General features: G+C 37.1%; 1 protein-coding gene across 4 annotated transcripts; it reads left to right on the top strand.

Annotated features, from left to right (window-relative positions):
- The first annotated feature begins 387 nt into the window (after nucleotides 1–387).
- Nucleotides 388–19,833, top strand: LOC122661008 (WAT1-related protein At1g44800). Of its 4 annotated transcripts, XM_043856299.1 has the most exons (9): nucleotides 388–391; nucleotides 4,005–4,012; nucleotides 15,529–15,746; nucleotides 16,227–16,289; nucleotides 16,375–16,491; nucleotides 17,515–17,758; nucleotides 17,857–18,015; nucleotides 19,021–19,172; nucleotides 19,392–19,833. In XM_043856299.1, the coding sequence occupies exons 3-9, from the start codon at nucleotides 15,532–15,534 to the stop codon at nucleotides 19,621–19,623; spliced, it is 1,182 nt and encodes a 393-aa protein (XP_043712234.1). In that variant the 5' UTR covers nucleotides 388–391; nucleotides 4,005–4,012; nucleotides 15,529–15,531; the 3' UTR covers nucleotides 19,624–19,833. The 4 variants fall into 4 exon arrangements, with proteins under 4 accessions (XP_043712234.1, XP_043712235.1, XP_043712233.1 ...); XM_043856300.1 differs by lacking the exons at nucleotides 388–391; nucleotides 4,005–4,012 and adding an exon at nucleotides 8,366–8,376 and having other exon boundaries at nucleotides 15,529–15,733; nucleotides 16,214–16,289; XM_043856298.1 differs by lacking the exons at nucleotides 388–391; nucleotides 4,005–4,012 and adding an exon at nucleotides 8,366–8,376.
- Nucleotides 19,834–25,854: the final 6,021 nt, after the last annotated feature.

The raw sequence follows: 25,854 nt of genomic DNA, 5'->3' as shown, positions 1-25,854 counted from the left end.
TTAGTTGTTCTGGTTACATCCATGATAGAGCGATAGGTCTAGATCCACTGTTTATGTGAAGAAAAATACAAAAATCCTCTCACACCCTCACATATCTCAAAGAGATAACCACTATATATAGATACAATATAGAGAAAAACCTTAACCCACAAAAGCACAAAACTGCCCCTAAAAGCTCACCTGATTTGGTTCGGATTCCGAACCAACATAGGGTGAATTATATATCAAATCGAAGATCTCGACGAGCTCTTCAGGGGTTAGCGCCATACACTTTTTGGCCCTTCTGGCGCGCTTTGAAGGTGAAATAGCCCACCGAAATATCAACTTCTGGATTAGAACTGAGATCAGGCATCACCAATAATAGAAAGGAACTGAATTTGTGAGAGGGGGAGTGGAAGAGAGAATCGTCGTAGAGGGAGAGCATCCTTGTAGGAACCACGTAAATCTCTGTATTTTTTCTTTCTGCAAATCGTCATTTTGCTGCGTTGTTTTTCCTTACACTTTATTCTTTCCTTTCTCTCTAATTTCTTCAACATCAAAGACAATAACAAGATTTTTGAATGTGAGAATAATAGAATATTATTACAAGTTTGATTCTCTTCACAAATCTTAGGAAAAGACTAAAATGTCCCATTTGATCAAGTCTTGCTTCCACCTTCAACCAATAGGATCTATGACAAAAGGAATAATGGGTATCTTGTCTCCTAGAAATGACCATTTACCCATGGTTTGACCATTAAATTTTCATACAACCAGTTGATCTACCAAGGTGAGCTTACTCTTTCACCCTTGTCTTGATCATAATATATAACGTTGTTGCCCTTTGACCCATGTGATGCTACTCAAATGCCTTTGACAAGACTTCCTTATCTCCAAATTGGGCAAATAGTCATCTGTGCAAGAATAGTGTTTTGGTACCCTTTATTTTTACAATTATAGTCATACCCTCTTGACTCCCTTCTAATTACTAAAATAACTATCAATGGTCTAACTCTCTTGAACCCAACATCCCAAATGAATCCTTCGGTTCAAGACAAATTAGATGGGTTCAATCCATTCGAGTGAAACTAAACCAAATCCAAATAATTCTTACAAATTCCAAACATTAAAATTGATTCCGAAATAAACCCAACATATCAATAATCAAATTAAGTTACATATCCACATACTTTTAGTCTCATGCTATAATTATATTAAATGGCCGGGTAAATTCCTAATTGCATCATTCTAATTAAATCACATTAATCCCTTTTAAATTAATGTAATCATAACTAGCTATATTGGGGTCCCTATTATATGTATATGTTCTATGTCCAATAACATATTTTTAATTATTCATAGATTCATAGGAAAAAATTTATATGGTAATATAAATCCATACTATTAAATTAATTTTTCTTATTTTTTTCGTGAGTATCATTCCGACTCCAGCGTCCATCGCCAATCAATTTCGATCCACACCTGACGATATGAAAAACATGCCGTAAAATTTATTAGAAGACATTTTTTGCATTGAATTGCTATAATTTATTTTTATGTTTTGGCTACTTGTTTTAGCTATCTTTCACGTACTGTTTTTTATTAAATTTGCATTGAATTGCTACAATTTATAATCCTGGTTTATAGTGCTTTTATTATTGCCTTTGAAGAGCTACCCTGCGTTGGGTGGCTTCAACTCAACCTACACAAACGCGTTTCTAGTAATTTGCCCTCTTGCTTTCAAATGCAAAAATAAAGCAACGATTGGAGTGGGCTTTGGGGATTTGCCTCTATCATTGAATCCAAAATATGATTTTATTTCCTTTTCCTATTTGATCAGTTCACTTCACTCTGCTTGGCACTCTCTTTCTTCGGCTGCCGCTGCCCTGCCTGTGGTTCTTGCTACTTTCGGTAGTTCGTGGCCTATCTCTTTCATGTACTTTTTCATTAAAAATTGCCATGATACGTGGATTTGTGTTATTTGGATTTTAATTCTCTTCAATTTCTAAAAGTGTGTAGTGCGGCAGTGTTAGGTAGAGATGTTGATACCTGGCAGCTCGGACATCCAATGGTCCAAGTTCATTGACTTCTGTTTTTTGTCTCTTTCTTCTCGAGCTCGGCATCGTTGGATGTCCGAGCTGTCAGGTGTCGACATCTCCACTTGGCACTGCCGCACTACACATTTTTAGGGAATTAGAGAGGATTATTATCCCATTTATTGAACCCCAAAAAAAAAAATTTGTCGACATCTTAAGTGCAAAAAATTAGGCTCATAGGTCTATTTGTGCAAAAGCGAAGTTTTATGGATTGTGGACAAGTGTTCTAGTCCATCCATGTGTTCTCCATGTTATTGTCAATAAAATGCTCTTTTCTACCAAAAAAAAAAAAAAAAGTTTTATGGATGTAACCTAACCCCTATGCCACGTGTGGGTGTAGACCTCTAAAAAAAAGACGTGTGCAAAAATAAGAATTGGAAGATATTTCAAGAGAAAAAAACAATTCAATGATCTCCAAGCTTTGAATAGAGTGTGACTCGACTGCAGTGGTTGTCTTGGTATTCACGAAAGTAGTTCAGTGGTTTGTACGTTTGGCAATGCTGGATGGTTATTCAATCTTATCTTGCATCTATAGAGTGGAAAATCTCTCATCCGTTTTGAGAAGCAAATCCAATTACGGATTTTTCGGTGAAGTCAGCGGCTAAGTTTGAAATTTTTTCTCCTTTGATTTCTTGGCCTTTGTGGATAAATGATGTACTCCAAGTTAATGTGCAAGGTAGACCCAAGTTTCACTTGGGTCAATGGTTGTTTTTTTTTCCAGTTTTAATGTCACAGGTTAGTCCTCCTTGCTGATGGTCATGCCGAAGATGGGGTAGTGCGCGCTAACCTTACGCTGATTGTTGGTGTTTCTAGCTTTGACTAGTTTATAATTTTACATCATATTTTTCTCTTTTCTTTTAATACAAATGATCTTTTAACGAAAAAATGAAAATGATTTATACATTAGAATGAAAGTGTGTTGGATCAAGAATAGAAAGTAAACGTTTTCATCATGGACGTTTTAAAAATTTTGAAAATGAAAAAAGAAAAAAGTTGCATCAAAGGTTGAGATAAAAACAAGAATGATAGTGGCAAAGGGAGCAAAAGTTTCACCATGATTAAGGCATTATTTTCAATGTATCCTCTTTTGACTAGTCAAGTCTTTGGACTTCAAAGCAATCCATTAAAGCAAATCTTTGCTTTATAAAATCTTTTGCAACACATAATAGCCTTATTACTTAGTCCACTAAATAGAGTGGCCACCTTGCCCTATGTGCTTTTGCAAAGCAAAACCATGAAGACCCGTCGCTTAAGAACAATTATGTGGGCTTGTGGGATGTAAGTTTTGTCACACTTCCCATATTTTTAGCTCAAAAGGTATTGGCTATACCCTCTAAGCCAAACTTGAAAAGAGGAAATAAAGCTTGAGAAAATGATTTAACATCAAGCAATAGGAGGAAAAAAATAGCTTTGAACAAAACTAAAGCTTGGTCTTTGGAGATTTATGAGTGATGACTGAAGTGGAGGCCTTGCTTTTGTAGCTTTGTTTTTATGTATAGACCAAGAGACCAAGAAAGCATTCTTCTTGTTGTTTCCCTTGCTTTGGAAAAAAAAAAAAAAAACTGCACCTAAATAAAGGATGTAAGAAAATACTGGAAGACAAATCTAAAATTCTAATATTTTTGTAGGGAAGTGATCTACGCGGCGCCCATATGTATTGAGATCTGTCACATCAAGTCAATGAACGCATGAGATGAAATGTTTCACAATTTAAATAAAGAAACCTCATATGGTCAGAAATGAGAGAAAGTATAACAAAAAACAAAAAAACAAGAAAAAATACTGGAAGACAAATCTAGAATTCTAATGTTTTTGTAGGAAGTGATCTACGCGGCACCCCTGTGTATTGACATCTTTCGCATCAATCAATGAAGACGTGAGAGGAAATGTTTCACAATTTAAATAAGGAAATCCCATGTGGTCAGAAAGGAGAGAAAGTATGAGAAAAAAAAAAGAAAATATTGGAAGACAAATCTAGAAATCTAGTATTTTTGTAGGGAAGTGATCTATGCGACGTCCATGTATATTGATTTCTTTCACATCAAGTCAATGAACGCATGAGCGAAAATGTTTCACAATTTAAATAAGGAAAGCCCAGATGATCAGAAAGGAGAGAAAGTATTTCTTTTGGGGGACGGGGTGAAAGCGTCGAGAAAACGAAAAACTACAAATGGATTACTATAGTTCCCCAATTAAGCATCCTCTTGGAGACTAGTGAGTTCCCTAAGTATGAGTTTAAGACAACTTCAAAGATCTTGTGTCACTTATTTCCCATGTCATTTACTTGACATGATTTCAAATTCAGGTTGGATGGGGGCAGCTGGTATGGAATACATACAATTACGTAATCAGATATGTCATTTTCATGTCGAGACCTATCAACCTTCTATCATTTTTATGTAATCTGACCTAACTCTTGCTTCTTCTTTTTTTCCCCTGTCAATAGAGATGAAATACATAGTTTAAGACAGAATTACAGAGCGACAAGAAGCTATTGAGGGACTTATCTCTTCCTCTTTTTCATAATGTTCATGTTATTTTATTTAAAATTAAGGCACATGGTTAATCCAACACAATCATTTTTAAACATTTTCTTAATTTCATTTTCGAATTGGGGGCACCTTTACCATGTTATATTTATGCCAATGCATTTAAATCATTTGATATAAGGGAAATCTTGTTGTGAGTTGGTAAAGAGAAATTGTAATTTTACTTTTTTTTTTTTCCTTTAATTTTTGATATCACATATTTTTTTTTTCTCCTAAAGATCAGATTATATTAAAGAAAAAGAGAAAGAATATAAAGCCTGTACAAACCTAGGTGAAGACAAAACTTGGAGAAAAGAGACAAGAAACCCCGACCCTCAGCATTAATTACCATCAGTAGGGTTAACCTGAACTCCAAACTACACCATTAGCAAAAATGGAAACTCGCTTTTCCCGCGGCATCCCAATGAAGCTCTTCTTTAATAGACACAGGGAAACTACAATCGATCGAGGCTGAGCTGAGCTTTGTAGCCTCTTTTGCTTAAAACTCCGCAATTGGATTTGCTTTTCTGAAACAATGAGTACTTTTTCATATGATATTCTTTTAAATACGGCTGCATAAAAATCCAATCTTGATGAGCAAACCTTGGGCACCTCTGCACCTGAATCGATGTCATCACCGCTATACAATCACATTCAATCCATAACTTCTGAGATCGTAGCTCCTTCATCCGAATAACACCTTGCGTAAATCCCTTGAACTCTGCCTCAAAGTTGGTTGCAACACCCAAGAAAACCATAAACGAAGAGATTACCATGCCATCGTGATTGCGAAAAACCCCACCTACCCCAAAACAATCAGGATTCCCAAGAGAGCATCCATCAATATTAAGCTTAACCCAACCGTGCATGCGAGAGAGATCTCAATTCTGTGTATCCTGTGTTGCAACCCCAGCCGCCTACTTCCACCCAACAAACTTTGGAGAGACAGCAGCTGCTCTTTTCCTTTCCACCAACCACCAGTCCACCAAATTGATTAAGGAGGTTGGCGACTGCCAACATATCCCAAAAAATGCAAGACAATGGAAGATAATGGAAGCTCTTGAGAATGACATAATGGTAATTATCTTGAAAACAATTTTTTTATCTCTGACTTAAGAAAAAAGGCAATCAAAAGAAGGTAACAACATTGGAATTCACCACTTTGGTTACAACAAGATGCACTCATAATATTTGGATCGAGTCATTAATTTTGCATTATGCTATTGTGTCCACATGCAACAACCTATTGCCATCCCTAATTTAGTCAAGAGAACAAAGCAATTAATGTTTTGAATTAAGGCTTTGTTTGTTGCATGGCAAGCATGTCATTCTCGATCAAGTTGTGTTAATGTGTTCCATGATTGTGGAATGTTGCAATTGTGAACTGTTAGTACACTACTTTTTACATTATGTTTTGATGATCACTGACATGTGTTTAAATATTGATGAAGAGATGTTTATATCCATGATGTCTAATTATCTATCCCCAAGAATCAAAGAAACATAAAGAATCAAGCCAACTAAGTGGAATTGAAAGCGTAAAGTGGAATATGGTGAGGACTTTTTTAGGCTGCGTTTGGTAATATTTCTGTTCCGAAAACAACATTCTTTGCCTTTATCATCTTTTTTCATTTCTGTTTTGAGAAATAGTTTTTTGCCTCTAGAATAGTGTTTGGCAAACTTGTTTCAGAATTGTTTTTAGAACAACAGAATATCAGCTGAGTCCTTTGGTAAAACCTGTTCTGAAACAATTTTTACCAAAATAATCAATTATCAAAGAAAGCAGCATTGTGTATTTATTGCTTCTATTAATTGAGAAAACAATTTGACTTAAATATCTCAATATATAAACAAACAGCTCAACAACTAGAGCCAAGTTTAGTGTTAAGACAATAATTTAATTACACATAAATATCTGAATGGCCCAAAAATTTGCAACCAAGAAGTTGTATGGCACTCAAATTCTGTGTAAATGTCATTCACATCATCATCTATCCACCTAACGCATGCATCATGAAGAATCGAGCCAGCTGATCTTGAGTGGCTCAAGGAGAAGCATCAGTCACAATGGTCCGCCTACTTTCCCAAATCCGGTTGAATCAAGTGACCCGAGGCCTAGTGGACCGGGGCACTCTCCCCATAGTCTCCCTGACATCCTCGTTCTTTGAACAGTCCTAATCAACGGGGCACAATTCTACAGTTTTGCCACCAAAGGGCAGGCCAGTACAGATGTATCGAAAGGGGGTGATAGTCATCTACCGACAAGTGAAATGGAAAATGTGGGTCGATGGCCCCCATCTCCATCTCTCCTCCAAAGCATAGTACAAATTGGGGTCGCAATTCCACAGTTCCAACTGCACAAATTCCTCGAACTCCATCTCATATATTCTCCCATGGACAGTGGGACACAGCTGGTTGTACCACTGCAACACTAAATCGATAGATCCGTATTTTTTTATACGGATCATTTCTTAGAAAAAAAAAAGAGAGAAAAAGCAAGAGGTACATGTATCAAACCAAATTATTGGTGATATCAATCACAACACGATGACGATTATAAAAAAAAACCACTCAAGTACTAACAACCATGGTACAATGGTGTGAAAAGGAAAAAATAAAAAGATAAAACCACTTACAGCTAGCGCCCTTCGTCCATTGATCCATCGAGTCTCCCCGTAGAGTGCATCAGAATCTGAAGAGGAAGAAGAATCCTCCGATTATAAACCCTAGGATCAAATTAGACGATGTACATCAATTAGGTCATAAAAGAAGACAAAGCAACCAGGAGAAGCCATGTTTAAAAAGAAGAAGAAGAAAGAAGAAATTACTTACTGTGTTGAAGGAGATACATATGCTAGGTAGCAGGCAATAGCAGGAGACGAGCAAACCACGTGAAAATCTAGTGTTGTGGACGCATTTTTTTGTTGTTGGTAGAAATAGGCATATTTATTAAAACTATCGTGTATTACACATGGATGGAGAAGAAACCAACTCCAGTATCCACGGATCAGAAACAGACCATGCTGTCGCACACAAAACCGACAGTGCCTTCCTTGTCAAGGAGTCCGCCAAGCTGTTTTGCTCCCTTGGAATAAAAGAGAAAATATAATCAATAAAAAATGATGATAAATGATGAATATCATCCAAAATAGGCTTGAGAGTTAAAGGAGGAGAAGCATCACTATGTTGAAGATAATTCACAATTGCTTGCTGGTCCGATTCTACTATCAAATGATTATAATCTTCAGAAATTCCTTCCAATAATGCGGACCATATAGCAATGGCTTCACCTTCAATTGTAGTATGAAAATGATAAGGCATAGACACAGCACGTAAAATATCACCATGATGGTTTCTATAGATCAATCCCAAATCACCTAAATCAGAATTATGCTTTAGACTAGCATCACAATTTGTTGGGTAATTGTATTACAACTCCTTACAAATAATTGAAACAACACAAATTGTAATACAATAGATTGAGCAGTAGAAACTAGGCTTGACCTTTGGCTGAAATGAGAAGACTAAAGCTTGAATTTGATGTAGAAGCACACCCGCAATAACTTGAACAAGCTTGAGGTTGAGTCACTCTTGTGGTGCTGCCTTTAAGGTAATTGATGTCTCCTACTGCCAAGGAGTGTTCTGCACCACTACTCCAGGATAAAACAACCTCCAACTAGAAGATGAAGCAGGCCTTCTAGTCCCTTGAAGGAGCCAAGAGCTTCAACACAGCAACCCTCTAACACACTTAGAAGAAAAGAGAGAGAGAGAGAATAATACTCTTAGTGATTGCTAAGTATGGGCATGAACATGTATCCAAAGATGTATCTTACAATGCAATTGATTGGGTTTATTTAGGCCCAAGACCAATCCTTGCACTCCATTGGAATTTCCAAGAATAACCATCCACTTATGACCAAATTGAACAATGAGATTTATGGACATGAATATAGACATGAGTTGAAGGTTAATTCCAAATTCATGGCCATTCCCCACTAAGGGTCATGAATGGCCTTAAAATTCATTCATTCTCCACTAAGACCATAAAGGCCTTAAAACCCCATAAATGGTCATCCTCCACTAAGGACCATAAATGCTTTAATACCCCATAAAGGGAGAGACATCACCTATGACCATGAATTGAAAAATTAATCTCATTCAATATCCTTGATCCACCTTCCCACTCATGATAGTGACCATGAATAGACTTTAGGGTACCCATAGGATGTTACAACCTTTGGAATTCAATCATTACTTCTTTGATCACATGAGTCCCACACCATAGCAAAACAATCAAAATATTTTGAAACTTAAAGAAAAAAAATATATATATATATATTAAATATATTTTAAATCTAACACAATTCACTTTCACCCAATTTAGTAGTGGGGACTCCCATTGCACCGACCGTTCCAAAGGTTGTGTGGTTACTGTCACAACACTTCCACCATGAATATCAAGCACCGATCTTCTATATTCTTCATAGGCTTTGGCGGATGATAGAATGACATCTTGAGGACTCCAAGTTCTCTGCTCAAAAATAAAATCGCATCTTGATAACCAAATATACCATAAGATAAAGGATGCAAGGGTAATCAGCTGCCTATTTTTTGCCTTACCATAAACAGAGAATGACTTTCATTCAAGAATAAAAGATGAAATTTGTAAGTTATCTTGAGTTGGAACAACATAGCCCATACCACTGCCAAACCAAACCGCCTTAGCAAAATTACAACCAAGCAGAATATGAGATATAGTTTCTGTTGATCCACAACGACCACAAAGTGGATCAATAGCAATATGGACTTATAGGTTGAAAGTTATGATTTTTTTTTTAAAGATTTTATGGTAAAAGTCAAAAAATAGTTAACTCGGTTTAACCGAGTCAACTTGGAGCAGAACCAGGTTGTACTCGACATTGAACGGGCTTAACTCAATGTGGAATGGGATTTGATCTACACCCTCTCAACGTCGACCCAAGCCCACTCAATGTTGGACCAGACTCATTTAGTGTTGAATCTAGGTATGATGAATAAACTTAGTTGGTATAAGATAAACACCTAAAATTCTATTAGTGTCAAAATGATGGTGCCCTAACTGCAAAAAGAGAATTCCCCTTACATGTTGCAAAAAATTTCATAGGGATTCTGATGGTTTTAGTTATTATTGACCTTTTTCTTCAATACATAATGTTTTCATATTTATTTCTATTAATGTTCATATATATTTCAGATCTTTCTTTTTAGGGTTTATAAAATTCTAGATTTTTTCGTTATTGTGTTGTATTTATCGTTTTGTGTACGTTTTGGAGTTATTTTGATCTTAAATCAATATGATAGTTAGGTTTTTTTATGATTACATTAGACATATTTATGATAATTTCTACACATTTTATTTTGTATTATCTAAATTTTGTTTCATTCATATTTGCATTCTATCAAAATAAGATATTTTTAATGCACGAATTTTAAATTATATATTTATTCTTTATTTTCTTTCATGTTTTCTATGTTTCTTATTGTTAAACATGTTAGAACAATTACACGACGACCCTTGAGTTTTGCCCTAAATACAGCACAACCCCTTGTGTTCTAAAATATACACTTGGATCCTCTGAGAGTGGATGGTGTTAAGCATAAAATTTAAATGGCAATTTTGCCCTTCAATTAAAACGACTCCAATCCCTGGAGACCTTAATAGCCACAAGGAGGTTATGGGATTAGTAGTGGCTAAGGCGCGTTGTCCTATACGGATCCCGATAGGTCCATAGGTGAAAAGAAAAAATATACACCCACGGTTTTCCGATTTCATAAATCTAAAACCACAAAAACCAGTGGCCAGAATGGTCACTGCCAGCCACAAAGAGAATCGGCTATACTTTGGATCATTCTGGCGGCGACCCTCTTGCGAGGATCCAACAAGCTAGAACAATCCAATTTCAGATCTAAGTCCTCCATTGGTGGTTGTCCATAGGGACGTTGCCAGCCAAGATTTTGCAGCCTACAGCATCACTGGCCTTCAGCGTCCTTTTGATCAGGGTCCTGAGGCCGGAACTCAAAACCAGTGAAACCATTGTAATTTTCCCTTTGGCATCCTTCTGATCAGGTATTGGATTTGACGATAGAGGCGGCGGGTTCGTAGTAGGGGATGACTCGTGTTGGCGAGCGAGTGACCTGATAAAATAAAACTAGAGTGAGTTAGGGTTTAGATTGCGGAGTTGCAGAGTGGTGAGGGTGGGTGAGGTCGCAGGAAAATGAAATAAGAAAAATAAGAAGAGAGTGGGGCGGTAACGCTTGCGTGGATGGGGTTGCAAAGGGGTGGGGGCAGGTGAGTTTGCAGGAAGAAGAAGAAGAAGAAAGATAGCAGAGACAAGTAACAGAGACGATAGTGTTAAGTTTGGGCTGCCCTATGGTCAAAATGGTAAGCTCACACCCCATTAGGGTTATATTTGTCATTTTAAGGCATCAATGACCAACACATCAGCAACTAACAGGAATGCTCTAACGGAGTGGGACTAAGTGTAACAAGTAACCTAAACTCAGGGGGTCCGAGTGTATATTTTAGAAACACAGGGGGTCATATTGTATTTAGGGCAAAACTCAGGGATCATCGTGTAATTTTTTATTTTCCCTTTATATTAGTTTTTCATGCATTCAATCCAACAATTCGAATGTTCATATCATCTGTCCACATGGCAGAATAGATGCCTTGTGATATTTGGAAAAGGGTCCTTATAGGCATCACTATGGCTAGTGAAGTATAACTCTTCACTATTTGCAACATGGCAGTAAAAAATTGGGTTAGTCCATGTGATAGAGGATCTCACATACATCTCAATGGCCAAATTTTAGTCCAAAGTAAGCAAGAAGTTGCCCAAACTCTGATTCAAACTTTTGGTAAAATTACCAAAATTTCATCAAATGGAAATTTAACAAGAGCTATTTAGATGGAATCTCATGGACAATCACTCATGTTTTTCGTGAAGTAAATGCGGTAGCAGATAGGTTGACAAAGCACGCAGCAGCAGCAAGAATATCTTCAGTCTGGGATTGTGCTCCTTCTTTTGTTATTCTAGATATTAGTTGGGATTGGCAAATGAGGCCCAGATATAGATTCTCATAATTTTTGTTCTCTCTTTTGATTGAGTCCCTGCTCTGTTGATGGCAATGCTGAAGTTGGAGCAGTGGCTCAATGATCTTTCCTAGCTCTTATAGTGTTGTATATTTTTACACAATTAATATACTCCTTTGCCGACTCTTAGCAAAAAAAAAAATCATCAAATGGAGATGAATATACTTCCTAATTTACTCGTTTTAAGATGAAATTGTACCAATGAGATGTTTGTTTGGCCCTCTATCATATGGACTAACTCATGTACTGCCATGTGACAAATAGTAAAGTGTTATACTTCACGAGGCACAGCAATGGAAAAGAAAACCCTTGGAAAAAATAATAGACCTTTGAGACAATGATAATTTGCCATATATTATACACTAATTAATTTACCAACTAGGATACTGGCTAGGATTATAGGAAGAGATTCCATGTACCAAACTTCATACTAATTGGCGGGTCTCACAACTCACAACTAATTGCAATGGGATCTTGTGCAAAGCAATCCATTTGTATGGACCCCCCCACACCACCATTGTCTAATGATAAGTTGTTTCCAAAATTCAAGTAGAATCCCTTGGAGAATATGATGAAAGTGGATAAAGAGCCCTTTACTAGTGAATTTGTGTAGGGTTGAAGAAGAAGCCTCAGATTATGATTTCTGTTTAATTATATATCCTAAACTGTTTGTATATCCTTAAACTTTTTTCCCAAGGGAATATAAACCATATATAGCTACCCAAGTGGAAATGTAGATGCCATGGCTATGCAATAGCCACATGAAGAGGATTTATAGATTTTGTGAATATCATCACTTTGGATCGAATAATGTCCAAAAATATATGAAAGGAATAAATCTTTAAAGTTTGCTTAATAATAAATGAAAAGGAAATAGAACAGGAATAATCTTAAGTGATTGAAACTGGTTGATGTGACAAAAATCATGTTTAGCTTGCTACCCATTTTGAAAAAGAAAAAATAAGGTAGAATCACCTCTTGAAAACCCGTGTAAAATTAGGAAAATCTAGTGTGACTGATGGAAAGATAGAATTTCTAGCTTCCCATGCATGAACTGGTTAAAAGTGTTCTGTCCGTAGAAGATTGGTTAGTGGTTGCAACAAAGGTCTGGTTGAAGCACTCCTTGGCAATCTGCTAGAAATATTTGCTAGGTGGTAGGTCAGCTAGGGTCTAAATTTTAGTGGTGGGTAGTGTTATTGGTGAAGCCTGATCTCAGTTTTAATCCAGAAAGTTACGTTGATTCTTCGGTGGGTTGTTTCGCCTTCGAAACGCGTATAAACGGTTAAAAAGTGCATACGTCAATGCCCTATGTTGGTTTGTACCTCGGACTAGACCAGGTGGGCTTCTGGGAGCAGTTTTATATTTTCTTGGGTTAGGGTTTTCTCTATATTGTAACGTGTGAAAACGTTATATATAGGGGTTATCTCTTTGAGGGATGGTGAGAGGGTTCGTAATTTCTTCATCGAAATAGTGGATCTGGACTATTGTTCAATTGTGGATGTAGCTTACCTTCTTGGGGGATGAACCACATATATCTCTGTCTTGTGTGTGTGTGCTTTCTCTTTCTCCTTTTTCCTTTTGCAAATCGTCATTCTGTTGCATTGTTATTTCCTAACAGGTAGTCCTAACCCCCTTATGTGCCAAGTTCAAGTCCAATCTGACTTCCAGGTATCAAAGATAGTTTGAGAAATGTTGAAAGGCTGAGTGGTTCCTACACGAGTAGTCTTGGAAAGATTTTATGAACACACACCTAGTTCTATTACGTAATAGGTCAGATGAGGCTAAAGTTTTATGAATAGATAAATCCCAAGGTCCACTGCTAACATATTAGGTTTCAGATAAATGGAATTGGTCACATGGAAAAATAAAACGTTGAACAATTCCAAGAGGAGGTTAGGGATTTCGAGGGATGCATAGACATACATGGGAGAATATACCTTTGGATGGAAGGGTATAAATGAATTTGAGTATGAAATTTGACATGCTGCTAGTTTAAACCATTTCCCTAATATCCAACAGTTGAAATGCCACATCATTTCTCTATGTAGCAAAATGAGAGGTGCCCGTCCGGAGAGGTTCTCCAGACATTCCTGTCTAAGAGAAGTACTTTGGCCACATGTTAAAAACACTAAAATCATTTAACAATATATATGCTAATGAGGGTGTTGGGACCTTTGGCCTGACTAATCCCCTAGACATACGCATACACCTCTACACAAGTGCATCGGGTTAGCATCGGATCCTATGAGATTCATAGAAACCATGGGACTGGCCCCAAGGAATAAAGGGAATCGAACTCAGGATGCATGTCAATTTAGGCACACTTCCTTTGCAATAATATGCAATGTATATAAATTAACGATACAATATTTTAGTTTTACACTCAAGAAGGATAAAATTTTCATCCTCCCACAGGTCATGCTAACACAAGTGCACAACTCTTCATAACTTAGGTCACGTCTTGTTTGGGAATCACATCTAGCACTAACTAAAGTGCAACCTAGCTTTACTTCCCAAACCGCATCAACTGTACCATTTCCCTCCTCTAGAAGAGGAAAAAAAAAATCCTTTTGTTCCTAAAATATTCCTTAAGAAGAAAGGATTTAATTAGCCAATTTAGAGTCTGGACACTACTTAGTCATTCATTTCATACTTAAACCATTCTTTCATTTATATGAATAGAAAATTTAGAAAGATATGTTGTTTTGCAATAATGGAAGAACATACACAGATAAAACAATTTACGTGATTCAGCCAATATGCCTACGTTCACGGAAATGATGTTTCTTCTTTGATCGATGAAGTAAACAGGAATACAGAGTGTTTTCGACCTTAGACCTCTCTTACAATCCTTAACCCTAAATACCCCAAGCAACTACGAAAAATAAAAACAAAGTCACAAAAATAACCCCCAAAACAATCCAATAATCAGAAGTCAAGACACCAAACCTCAACAAGATAAACACCTTTCTTATTAACACATAGAAGCTCTCTCTCTCTCTCTCTCTCTCTCTCTCTCTCTCTCTCTCTCTCTCTCTTAAATTATGAAGGAAGAGGTAATATAGCATGGCAAGGCATATTAGGTGGATAGGCATACACGTAAGTTAGGGATGGAAGTTTCACGTTATCTTGAGCATTAATATACACTACACTTGCTTTCTCTACTGCCAAAAATAGTTTCTTAAGAGCCCACCAATCTTCTTTTTTTCTGGTGAATGCCGGATACTATTGGACTACATCAGACTTCCAAAGTTGGAGTCCTAACACGAGCGCACCAACAACCTCTCTCTCTCTCTCTCTCTCTTCTTTTTTGTGAATTGTAATCGGACCAACCATTACCAACACATAAGCACCACATATACAGCATACATCATCAGATAGCACTAAACCAAGACCTCATTAGAGGGTCAATCAATGAAGTAAAGAAAAGTAGATTAAAAGCAATTGGGTTTTTGTTACACTGCATGGACACCTTAAGTCTTTGCTTCTTCATCTCTATCATCAAAGGGGTTTGATTCTTGTTGCTTGGGAAATGGGGTGTAATTATTATTATTATTTTTTTTCTTTCTTTCTTTCTTTCTTTCTCCTTAATGGATAAAGTTTAATATAAAGGAATCTAATAAGAGTAATTAGTGCCTTAAACAACTGTTGAGGTGCTTTGATGAGATGGGTTTCTTTTTATTTTTTAAAATATTTCATTCTTCCTATAAGAAGGCCATTTCCTTAGTCAGGTTGGTGTGCTTGAGTGTGTAGCAGAGAGAGGAGGAAGAGAGGAAAAAGAGATCAAATTAAGAAGATGGGAGACCAAAAGAGCTCATGTGAATTGTTGTGTTCAATGTTCAATAAGGTTAAACCTTACTTGGCTATGATCTCTCTTCAATTTGGTTATGCTGGGATGTATATCATCACTATCCTTTGCATGAAGCGTGGTATGAGTCACTATGTTCTTGCTGTGTATCGCCATGCTGTTGCAACACTTGCCATTGCCCCTTTTGCATTGGCTTTTGAAAGGTCTCTCTCTCTCTCTGTTTTTGTTTGTGGGTTTAGCATAAACACACATTTAATTATATTTTGGTTATGGTTTAAGGCTTCTTCTTCTTATTATTTCTTTTAAATTTTTGTTGGATGATTTGAGTTTGGTCTATAATTGGATTCTGATCCTCTACTGCGCGCTGCCCGTCCTGCCGCCATGCTTCTTCACATAGGCAGGCGCAAAATGACCGCCATACCCCACTCAGGCAAGGCGCTCGGACAGTGGCTAGGGCGGTCATTTCTCTCTCTCTCTCTCTCTCTCTCTCTCTCCCTTTGTGTTTGTGGGTTTAGCCTAAACACACATTTTATTATATTTTTAGTTATGGTTTAAGGTTTCTTCTTCTTCTTCTTATTTCTTTTAAATTTTAGTTGGATGATTTGAGTCTGGTCTATAATTGGATTGGGTACTTCCATGGAATATTTCTTTAATTGAGTAATCTCTTATATTTTCTTCAACAGGAAAATTAGACCAAAGATGACACTCTCCATCTTCTTGAAGATAATGGTGCTTGGCTTCCTGGAGTATTACTCTAAACTCTTACTTAATTAATTATCTAACTCTTATTAGTTGACTTGTATTAATGCTAATTTTGATCAATTAACACAGGCCAGTGCTTGATCAAAACTTGTATTACGTGGGGATGAACTACACCTCAGCAACTTTTTCCTCTGCCATATTTAATGCCCTCCCTGCCATTACCTTTATAATGGCAGTGATCTTCAAGTAAGCTTCTTGCTTTCTTCACACTTAATCAAATCTTAATCTTGTTTTACTTGTGTATATAAAACAACCAAAAAAGTTTTCTAGAATCTAAACCCTTTAGTTAAGGGCCCACAAGCACTACATAATTCTCAAATTATGGAACCTTTACGTTTCTGATTAAAAGGTAGATAGTGGTGGTGGGTAGGGCTGGAAACGGATCGGATTCGGCTCGGATAGTGCTATATCCGCATTCGCATCCGATTAGCTATCGGAAGGATTCGGATAGTGCTAAATGGATATGGACATGGATACGGATCGGATATTTTGTCCGTTTACATGTAAATATAGCTTTTCGGATAGCTATAGCCTATCCGTATCCGCATCCGTTTAGTTTTCGGACGGATTCGGATAGTGCTAAACGGATACGGACACGAATACGGAAACAGATTTCGGCTATTCATTTACACCCCTAGTGGTGGGCCCATTAATAAGCTTTATTACTATTCTGGATAACTTGAACTTTTAATTACTACTATTGCCATAGTGCCCGTACCATTAGGACCACTAATGATCTCCTTAATTGGATGTAAGCATGAAAAGCACCATCATTTAATTGGAAAATCACTCATTGTTATAGAAAAGCTAACTCGGTGGCTGATTTCCCCGCTAAATCAGCGGCGAAACTTGAAATTTCATATCTTCTCATTTCTTGGCCTATTTCGATTGAAGAGGACCTTATAAGAATGGAAGCACAAGGACGACCAAGGTTTCGGTCTTTTTAAATTTTCCTCCTAGTGGCATCCCTGCTTTTGGCTTATCAATGGTGGGGGTCGCTATAGTGGTTTTGTTTTTGTTTCTAGACTTCCTAGTGTATTTGTAAATTCTTTTTTTCTTCTTAATATGTACGATCTTTTAGCAAAAAAAATATATATTAAAGTACCATCATCTATATCTGTTTAAATTTTTTTTTTTTTTTTTTTTGTGGATTAATATTAATTGATTCTTGGCTTACATGGGCTCTCATGCATGATTAATTATGATCAGGTTAGAGAGAGTTAAGATAAAAAAGCTACACAGCCTAGCTAAAGTAATTGGAACAACAGTGACCATCAGTGGAGCAATGGTGATGACTTTGTATAAAGGTCCTATCTTGAACTTTGTAAGGTCACAAGGACAAAGAAACCACCATAACACAAGTAGTAGTGGTTCAACTGATCAACACTGGGTTATAGGAACAATAATGTTAATTGCTAGTTGTTCTGGTTGGGCTGGTTTCTTTGTTTTGCAAGTGAGTTTCTTCCCCTCTAATTTTTCTACTTCTCATGTATTCTTACTTAGTCTCTCAACTGATCATCACATCTGACATCTTGGCCTCTTCTGATGCAGTCTTTCACATTAAAGTCTTACCCTGCTGAGCTCTCTTTAACCACTTTGATATGCTTCATGGGCATGGTGCAAGGTGCAGTTGTTGCACTAGTCATGGAACATGACTTCAATACATGGGCTTTGGGTTGGGACTCTAGACTCCTTGGTCCTGTCTATACAGTAAGTGTCTTTTGGTTTACCCATTTAAGCAGTGAGTCTAAAATGACATTTCTTGTCACCTTAGATTTGCTTTTTTTAATTAATGTTTCATGTTGAAATTTGATAATAAAAAAAAAGGAAGGTATTCGTACACGGGAGATTCTCCCATCAATTCCATTAAACAAGAGGTGCAGAGGCTTTTATGTCATTTTAGATTGGTATTTATGTCAATTTGACTGCATTCAATGCAGGTCGTGTACATGCACGACCGTGCATGAAAACTTTTATCATAAAAAAAAATTTATTGTGGAGCTCTCTATCACATGAATTCATGGGAATCTGTCCATATCGACCATGATATCAAAGAAACATGAAATTATTATATGATGATATTAAATGGTAACAAAAGTTGTGACATTTGGTTCCATATTATAATTACTAAGTGGATAATTATTTCCTTTAAGGTTTCATAAAGCATAGGCATAATTAAAGATTAGAATATTTTAAAACTTTTAATATCAAACTACAAAGATTATGGATTAAAACTCTTTTAAATATGGTTTACACACTAATTGTGTATTTTATTACCTAAAAGTTTCCTTAATCCTAAAGAGTTAGTGGGCTAAATGTAACATCATTTGCAAAACATCTACATAGATTAGCATTGTCACTTAACATTCTTGTGAATTGTTTCTAATACAAAAAAGGGCCACCCATAGATTTTAATATATTCAAGTGGGTTAATTAATTTAATTCATTGTTAAATGTTTCCTTAATATATCCGAGATATCGGTTCCGGTGATAGTAACTTCCTTCTTTGTTGGCTTGCCTCCTCCCCTACTGATGGTCATGCCGAAAGTGGGGGTTGTGGTATAGCATGTGTTTCGTTTTTTTTTTATTTTCGGTTTGCTCTGTAATTATTTTGTTCATTTTAATAAAATTAATCCTTTACCGAAGAAAAAACAATAATTTTTTCTTAATCAAAATTAAACCTTTTTAATGAACAATTGTGTTAATTTTTTGTAGGGTATAGTATGCTCTGGGATGGCATATTACATGCAAGGAATGGTGATAAAGGAGAGAGGCCCTGTTTTTGTGACAGCATTCAGCCCTCTATGCATGATCGTAGTTGCTGCTTTGGGGTCTTTGATTCTTGCAGAGCAAATTCACCTAGGAAGGTAGATATATATATATATACATGAATTCGGCAGCGCATAGTTTGCATTTTAGATCGATTTCGCATTTTCAAGAAATAAAAACAATTATTTTTTTTATTCGAGAATACGAAATCAATATAAAATGCATTCCAAAAATGTATACCAAACACTTTCTATCTTTTTTTTTATTTTTTTCTTGTTTAGTGGATTGTGAACTCATTCTTTGTGATCTATTTCTAGTGTTATTGGAGCAATTATCATAGTTGTCGGCCTTTATTGCGTTGTTTGGGGTAAAAGCAAGGATGATTATGCAATCTCATCACCTTTGACCGGAGAAAAGGGTGAGGCATTCGAGTTACCAACAGCCATGATAAATGGTAGTGAAGCAATTGATGTGGTCGATAGCAACTCCAAAGGTGGTATTCTGATGTCAGAGACCCCATCGATTGTGATTCCTAAATCCTACAAATAGTTTATTTGTGCTTCTCCAACTATCTGAAAATGGTTGATTTGAGAGGGTCCTTTTTTTTTTTTTGTTTTGTATCTCTTTTGTTCTCTGAACCTGCTATGAGTGATGATGGTTTAATTTGCTAGTTTATGTACAGTTTCCTAAGGGTTTTACCCTAATATGTACTACCATTTCAAGTTTTTAATGTCTGCTGAAATTCTCTTTTTGAGTCAATAATTAAGGAGTGTAGTACCCTAATCCAACTATTTGATTTTTGTTTTTTTTTTTGAATAAAAATATAGTACAAGAGCCAAAAAGGATATCTAAGGGAAAAGACTTCAACAAATCAACACAAAATGATGCCACAAAGTAAGAGGGCCCAAGAAACAGGGGGGAGGGGGACAAACCAACCTAAAAAAATGGGAGATACACCAAAAAGGGGGAAGGGCAGAAACAACTATTAAAAAGATGTGGGTGATACGACAAAACTAGGGGTGAGAAGAAAAAACGATAGGTCCTATGAAGTGGCAAGATGCCTACTCATTGAAGTGTCAGAGTAAGTAGCATATCTATGAAGAGTTTTATTTCTATTCTCAAAAGAGATTGTGTACCAGATTGCTCAATGGTACGAGAGGAGGCAGTCCAACTTCTTCTATTTCTTTACCATCAAATATGATATATAACTGCACTGAAAACCAACTTTCCAAAATTATCACAAGGAGATATACCAATAAAATTATCTGATATATACCTCCATTCACTATAAAAGTTAAGGATAACTCTAGGGTTGAGCCATAATTTTTTAAGAGAGAAGGGACAGGTGAAGAATAAATGATCCACACTTTGAATTGAATTCCAAAAGAGGCAGTAAAGATCTTAACGAATCAACACAAAATGAAGCCACAAGTTAAGAGGGCCCAAGAAAAAGGGAGGGGGGGGGGAGGGGGGACAAACCAACCTACAAAAATGGGGTATGCACCAAAAAGAGGGGAAGGGTAGAAACAACTATGATGAAAAAGATGTTGGTGATATGACAAAAGTAGGGGTGGGAAGAAAAACCGGGAGGTCCTACGACGTGGCAAGATGCCTATTCCTATAAGTGTCAGAGTAAGTAGCACAATTATGAAGAGTTTTAGGGAAAAAGATCTCTACTTGGTGGTGTTTTCTACGCCCTCTCACAGGGCACCTTGAGATGACGCCTCTACTCCGTGGATAGATACCCAGACGTGCTCACCCATTGGCCCAAACACTTGTGTAGAGACCATGTGACCAAGTAGAGATCTCTTGCCCAGAGTTTTATTTCTATTCTCGAAAGAGATTGTGTCCTAGATTACTCATTGGCACGAGAGGAGGATGTCCATCTTCTTCTATTTGTTTCCCACCAGATATATATGATATATCACTATACTGATTACCATTAAAGTTATCTAATATCCACTTCCATTCAGTATCAAAGTTAAGAATAACTCTAGGGTTGAACCATAATTTTCTAAGAATATCATTCCAAACAGATTTGGAGAAGGGACATATGAAGAATAAATAATCCAAACTTTTAATAGAATTCCAACAGTGGCAGCAATTTGAGAATGATAGATTCATCTTTAGGGGGAGGAACTCTCGAGTAGGAAGACAGTTAGTCATAGCTCTCCAAATAGTAAAGGATTACTTTGAATTACCCTAATCAAACTTATTTGGTTGAACCATATAATTGTGATTCTTGTGTGGGCTTATGCAAAATGGGGCCATTGAGACAACGTAGGACCATAAAGATTGAGGTAACTAGGACTGGTGATAGCATCTGGTGGACTTGTCATAGGCCTTGTTATCCTGGACTTCATCCTTGAAACTTTTGACTGTTAAAGGCCCAAGGGAAAGGAACATGCATAGTATTAGAGGGTCTAGTTTTTTTTTTGTTTTTTGATGATCCTGTCTTTCCACGTGGCAAACTTCTGACAATGCAGTAGTCCTCAGCCATATGGTAAAATGAGACATGCACTTTCTATTGTAAGTAAGATCGATGTACCATTCAAACAGGATCCTTGCCAATGGTGGATTCCAATCTGACGTTTAAAAAGATATATAAATCCTTTTGAGTTGCCATTAACAAATCATCTTCTCATTGGAAAGGGACACTGACAACCATTGTTGCCTTTTGGGCCCCACATGAGAGTCCTAATTTCAGCCTTTAAGTGATTATCTAAATGCAAAAGGAAAGAAAAGACGGTCAAAAAAAGTTTAGCTTTTCTAATCAATTATCCTTATTAGTGCTGTGGTTAAAGAACATTTGCCTACGTAGGTTTAGGATTAAAAAACACCTTTCAGAAGGGGTCTAGTTTATAGACTGGAGCCCAACTAAGGGGCCCAAAGTTGAAGGAACCAGCCTAAATTTGAAATTGACCAAGACATAGAGTCCTATTTCCATTTGGCATTTCATATTAATCTAAGGCAGAATTTGGTATGCATTCTAGGTTGTTTTTGCATTCTCGGATGATAAAAACTGTTAACTTTATCATATCCTAGAATGTGAAATCGACCTAGAATGCATATTAAACACAGCCTAAGTTGGCATTCATGTGGCAAGAATCAGGGTGTCACACCCCGAAACCACTCCCTAGGAGGATTCGTGAGTTGATCCGAATACCCGAAGTATTCGAAGACCTCTAGGATCCAGATGTAGTATATACAATAACACCATATCTAGATAAAAAATATTTCATTGATCAGAGTGTGCGAAAGTACAATTCACAAATTTATATACATATTATTTACATTCAGATCCTCTTTTTCCCAGACAGACTAAATTTACATAGTTTCATCCATCAGGCCAGAAACAAGCTATACTAAAATATTTACAGTGGAAATACATCCGCCAAAAAGAGTAGAGTTTCAACAAAAGAAAACAAAAGAAAAGACCACGTCATCAATCGTTGTTCTCCAAGTAATCCCCTCTGCCACCATCGTATCCACCTGCAAGATCTTCTAAAAGAAAATATTCCACAGGGGTGAGCTCCACCGAGCCCAGCAAGTAAAGGATAGACCATACACAAGCACATTCGTACACAAAGAAAAATCCTATATGCATGGATTCAATTTTAATATTAATTCCAACTAATAGAATGCCTAAGTCTCTAAGTCGGTACTACGACAACAACTTGGGAAACATACTTGGGTCCATTACCCCGACACCAAGTTGTGACCTCAATTGTTGCAAGGAGCCCACACCGGTTATTGGTATTTTTATTCTAACCTCCCTGTGGGTAGGCCCCGATAATCATAGCCTGGACCCCATCCCAACGTACCACACACTCCTCAGCGACAAGAAGCTATGATCACCCAACACCTGAACCCCTGCTGGTAAGGGTTGTAGCACTAGGGAATGACATTCCTAGCCATATGCAGACTAAATGGCATAATATGAGGTGTACAGTGTTCCCGTATCCCATACTACGGCTCACCATACCACTCCTCAGCGACAGGAAGCTATGATCACCCAACACCTGAACCCCTGCTGGTAAGGGTTGTAGCACTAGGGAATGACATTCCTAGCCATATGCAGACTAAATGGCATAATATGAGGTATACAGTGTTCCCGTATCCCATACTACGGCTCATCATACCACTCATTTTCAAGCCGACTATGACATCTATTCTAACACAATATTCACATTTCAAACCATTCCACATCACTTCAATATTAATCCACAGTGTCGTATCCATAAGCCATAAACAATCAATCAATAGGTCAATTTCCAAATAAAGACAACATTCATTCATGCGTATGATCCCTAAAAAACAATCTAAATGAAATAAACATTCTCAAAATAAATCAAGTCTATCCCCACTTACCTTGTTATGGTTGAGTTTGCGAAGCCGGATTGGTTCTCGAGTTGATTGTCGGTAGACTCGATGACTCAAGAGTTATGTCCTATTATTTATCAATCAAACATATATGTTAGGTGGTGCCATAATGTTACTGGAATCTTAGGATAGGTTAGGGTTAAGTTAAAAATAGGTTTGGAGTCAAGAAACCACTTGACAGCAACACTGGTCTGTATCACTGGTTAACCAGTGACTTCCACCAAAGATATACAACAAACGAATTTAAAAGAAAAATAGGGTTTTAGAAGGGGGTTTTGGCTTAGATTTGTCCAATTGAAAACAGGGATGGTGTCTAGGGCATAGATTATTCAAATTGAACCCAACTATAGGTTTGGGAAATGGGTAATTTGTTGAATTGAGTTGGAGTTGGGTGTATGCAATGGATTTTGGTTCCAAGCATAAGGATTTAGCCATGCATGGCTGGGTTTGGCTTTTAAGAACAAAATCTTACCATGTAGATTAAGGAATAATTGGGAAAAATACCCAAATGGAGTTAAGCATAAGTTAGAAGCTTTGGCTCAAACATGCATGAGATGATTTAGCTCTAATTTCATAGATTTCTAAGGGATTATCGAGGATTACTACTGGGTAGTAGTTCATATGAATTTTGAATCTTGAAAACAGTTAAATCTTAAGCTTTAGAGAAAATTGATTAGTTGAATTTCAATTAGGAACTTAGGAATAGGGAGGACTGATTTCAAGCTTGATCCTATAAGCTTAGACAAGGGAATTGGGTAAGGGAACAGATTCAGCAATTTAGCCATAGGCTATACAGCAAGATGGAAAAGAGAGATAGAGACTCTTACCTCCAAATCTGAAAAGAGAATCCCAAGTTCTTCCCCCTCTTCTTCTCTTCTTCTTCTTCTTCTTCTTCTTCTTCTTCGTTTCTCTTTTCTTCTCTCTACTTCTATCGTTTTGGGCTGTAGAGAAATGAACAATGGATGGGTTTTGGTTTATATAGATAGTGGGTTAAGGGTCCGTTTAGTTACACCCAATTTGGTTCAAAACTGATGAATTGGCCGATTAAGTATATGTGGGTCAATCACGTGAGCCCCGCATACCAACACTGTTAGGGGAACATATCCACAAGGGAATTGAGATGTGGCGGCGAGATCCCCAACTCGAGGCACCAGGTCCCCCACTCCCAAGACAACAATCTGCAGTAACAGCAGCTCTGGTCGATGTAACTGGTCGACCAGAGCGATCCACCAAAGTGTGATCTTTATGCTGTCCAAGTGTCGAAACACCTCGAGCTTTGGCAGTTTCGCATATTAACACATTTTCAACAATGTTTTCATACCCCAAATACCCAAAACATAGTCAGGGTCGCTTTCCATGATTTATACATTAGATTGTAAATTTTTAAATTGTATGGGGGAGGTACGCATCGTTTTGCCGGTAAACGACGGGTTACCACCAGGATTCCTTCTTCATCTTCTACCCATTCGAACATCAAAGCAATACTCCAAAATGTATACAAGGTTGCAACTTCGGATTCTAGACTTACCATAGGATTTGGGCTAGGGTTCGGGTCGAAAAAAGCCAAGCTGTAACACAGGGTGTAGGAACTGCACTCCACATCTACTATAATCTATTGGACATGCATCCTTTAAGAATTAATTTGCAACTTTACAGAATCTATTAATGTTGCAGTTTAGCAAGTCCATTCTATGATAACCAGATTTTTTTTTGCCTACAAAGACAATTGCTAGTGCAATTGAATGATGCCTAGTCAGTAGAGTGTCAGCTCCTGGGAGGTCGAAAGGTTCGATTGTCTTGTCTTCACCTTGTACCTTAAGGCACCCCATTTCCCCCTCATCCCGCTCCTCCCCTCCTCTCTCCTATCTCGCCTCACTGTCTAGTAGTAGTAGGTAGAGTAGAAAAAAAAAAATGCCTGCTGACCCGTAATTACTTGTAGATCCAAACTGAAGTTTAAGCTAGATTTAGACCTATGTTAGTCCATCTTAAGCCCAATTTGTCAAAAAAATTGTCTTGTAGACCTAGTATTATTGGAGCAAGTTTTATCAATGGGCCTATCCATAGGAAATCTATAGATGGCCCACCTATTTTACCACATAGCAGGTTGATGGGGGCTGAAATTTTGTAGAGAGGTTGAACCAAAGGTCTCCTACTTTTTCTTTTTTTTTTTGCTAAAAGATCATTTGTATTGAAAAAAAAAAAAAGAGTGTACAAAAATAACTGGCAAAAGAGCCAAACACAACTACAAAAAAGCGAGATTTATTTTCCACCTTCAGCAATGCTATCGACAGGGAAATAAAAACGCCAAAAAACTCAAGCAATAAGTCAAAGGTGGATCACTCGATACCTCTGTCTACATTGAGCATCCATCGTAAGGTCATCATGAACCAAGGGAGG

Source organism: Telopea speciosissima, chromosome 5 (assembly GCF_018873765.1).
Source record: "Telopea speciosissima isolate NSW1024214 ecotype Mountain lineage chromosome 5, Tspe_v1, whole genome shotgun sequence".
NCBI classification, from domain to species: domain Eukaryota; kingdom Viridiplantae; phylum Streptophyta; class Magnoliopsida; order Proteales; family Proteaceae; genus Telopea; species Telopea speciosissima.
The sequence above is the reverse complement of the archived record's forward strand: the minus strand, read 5'-3'. Positions and strand labels throughout refer to the sequence as shown.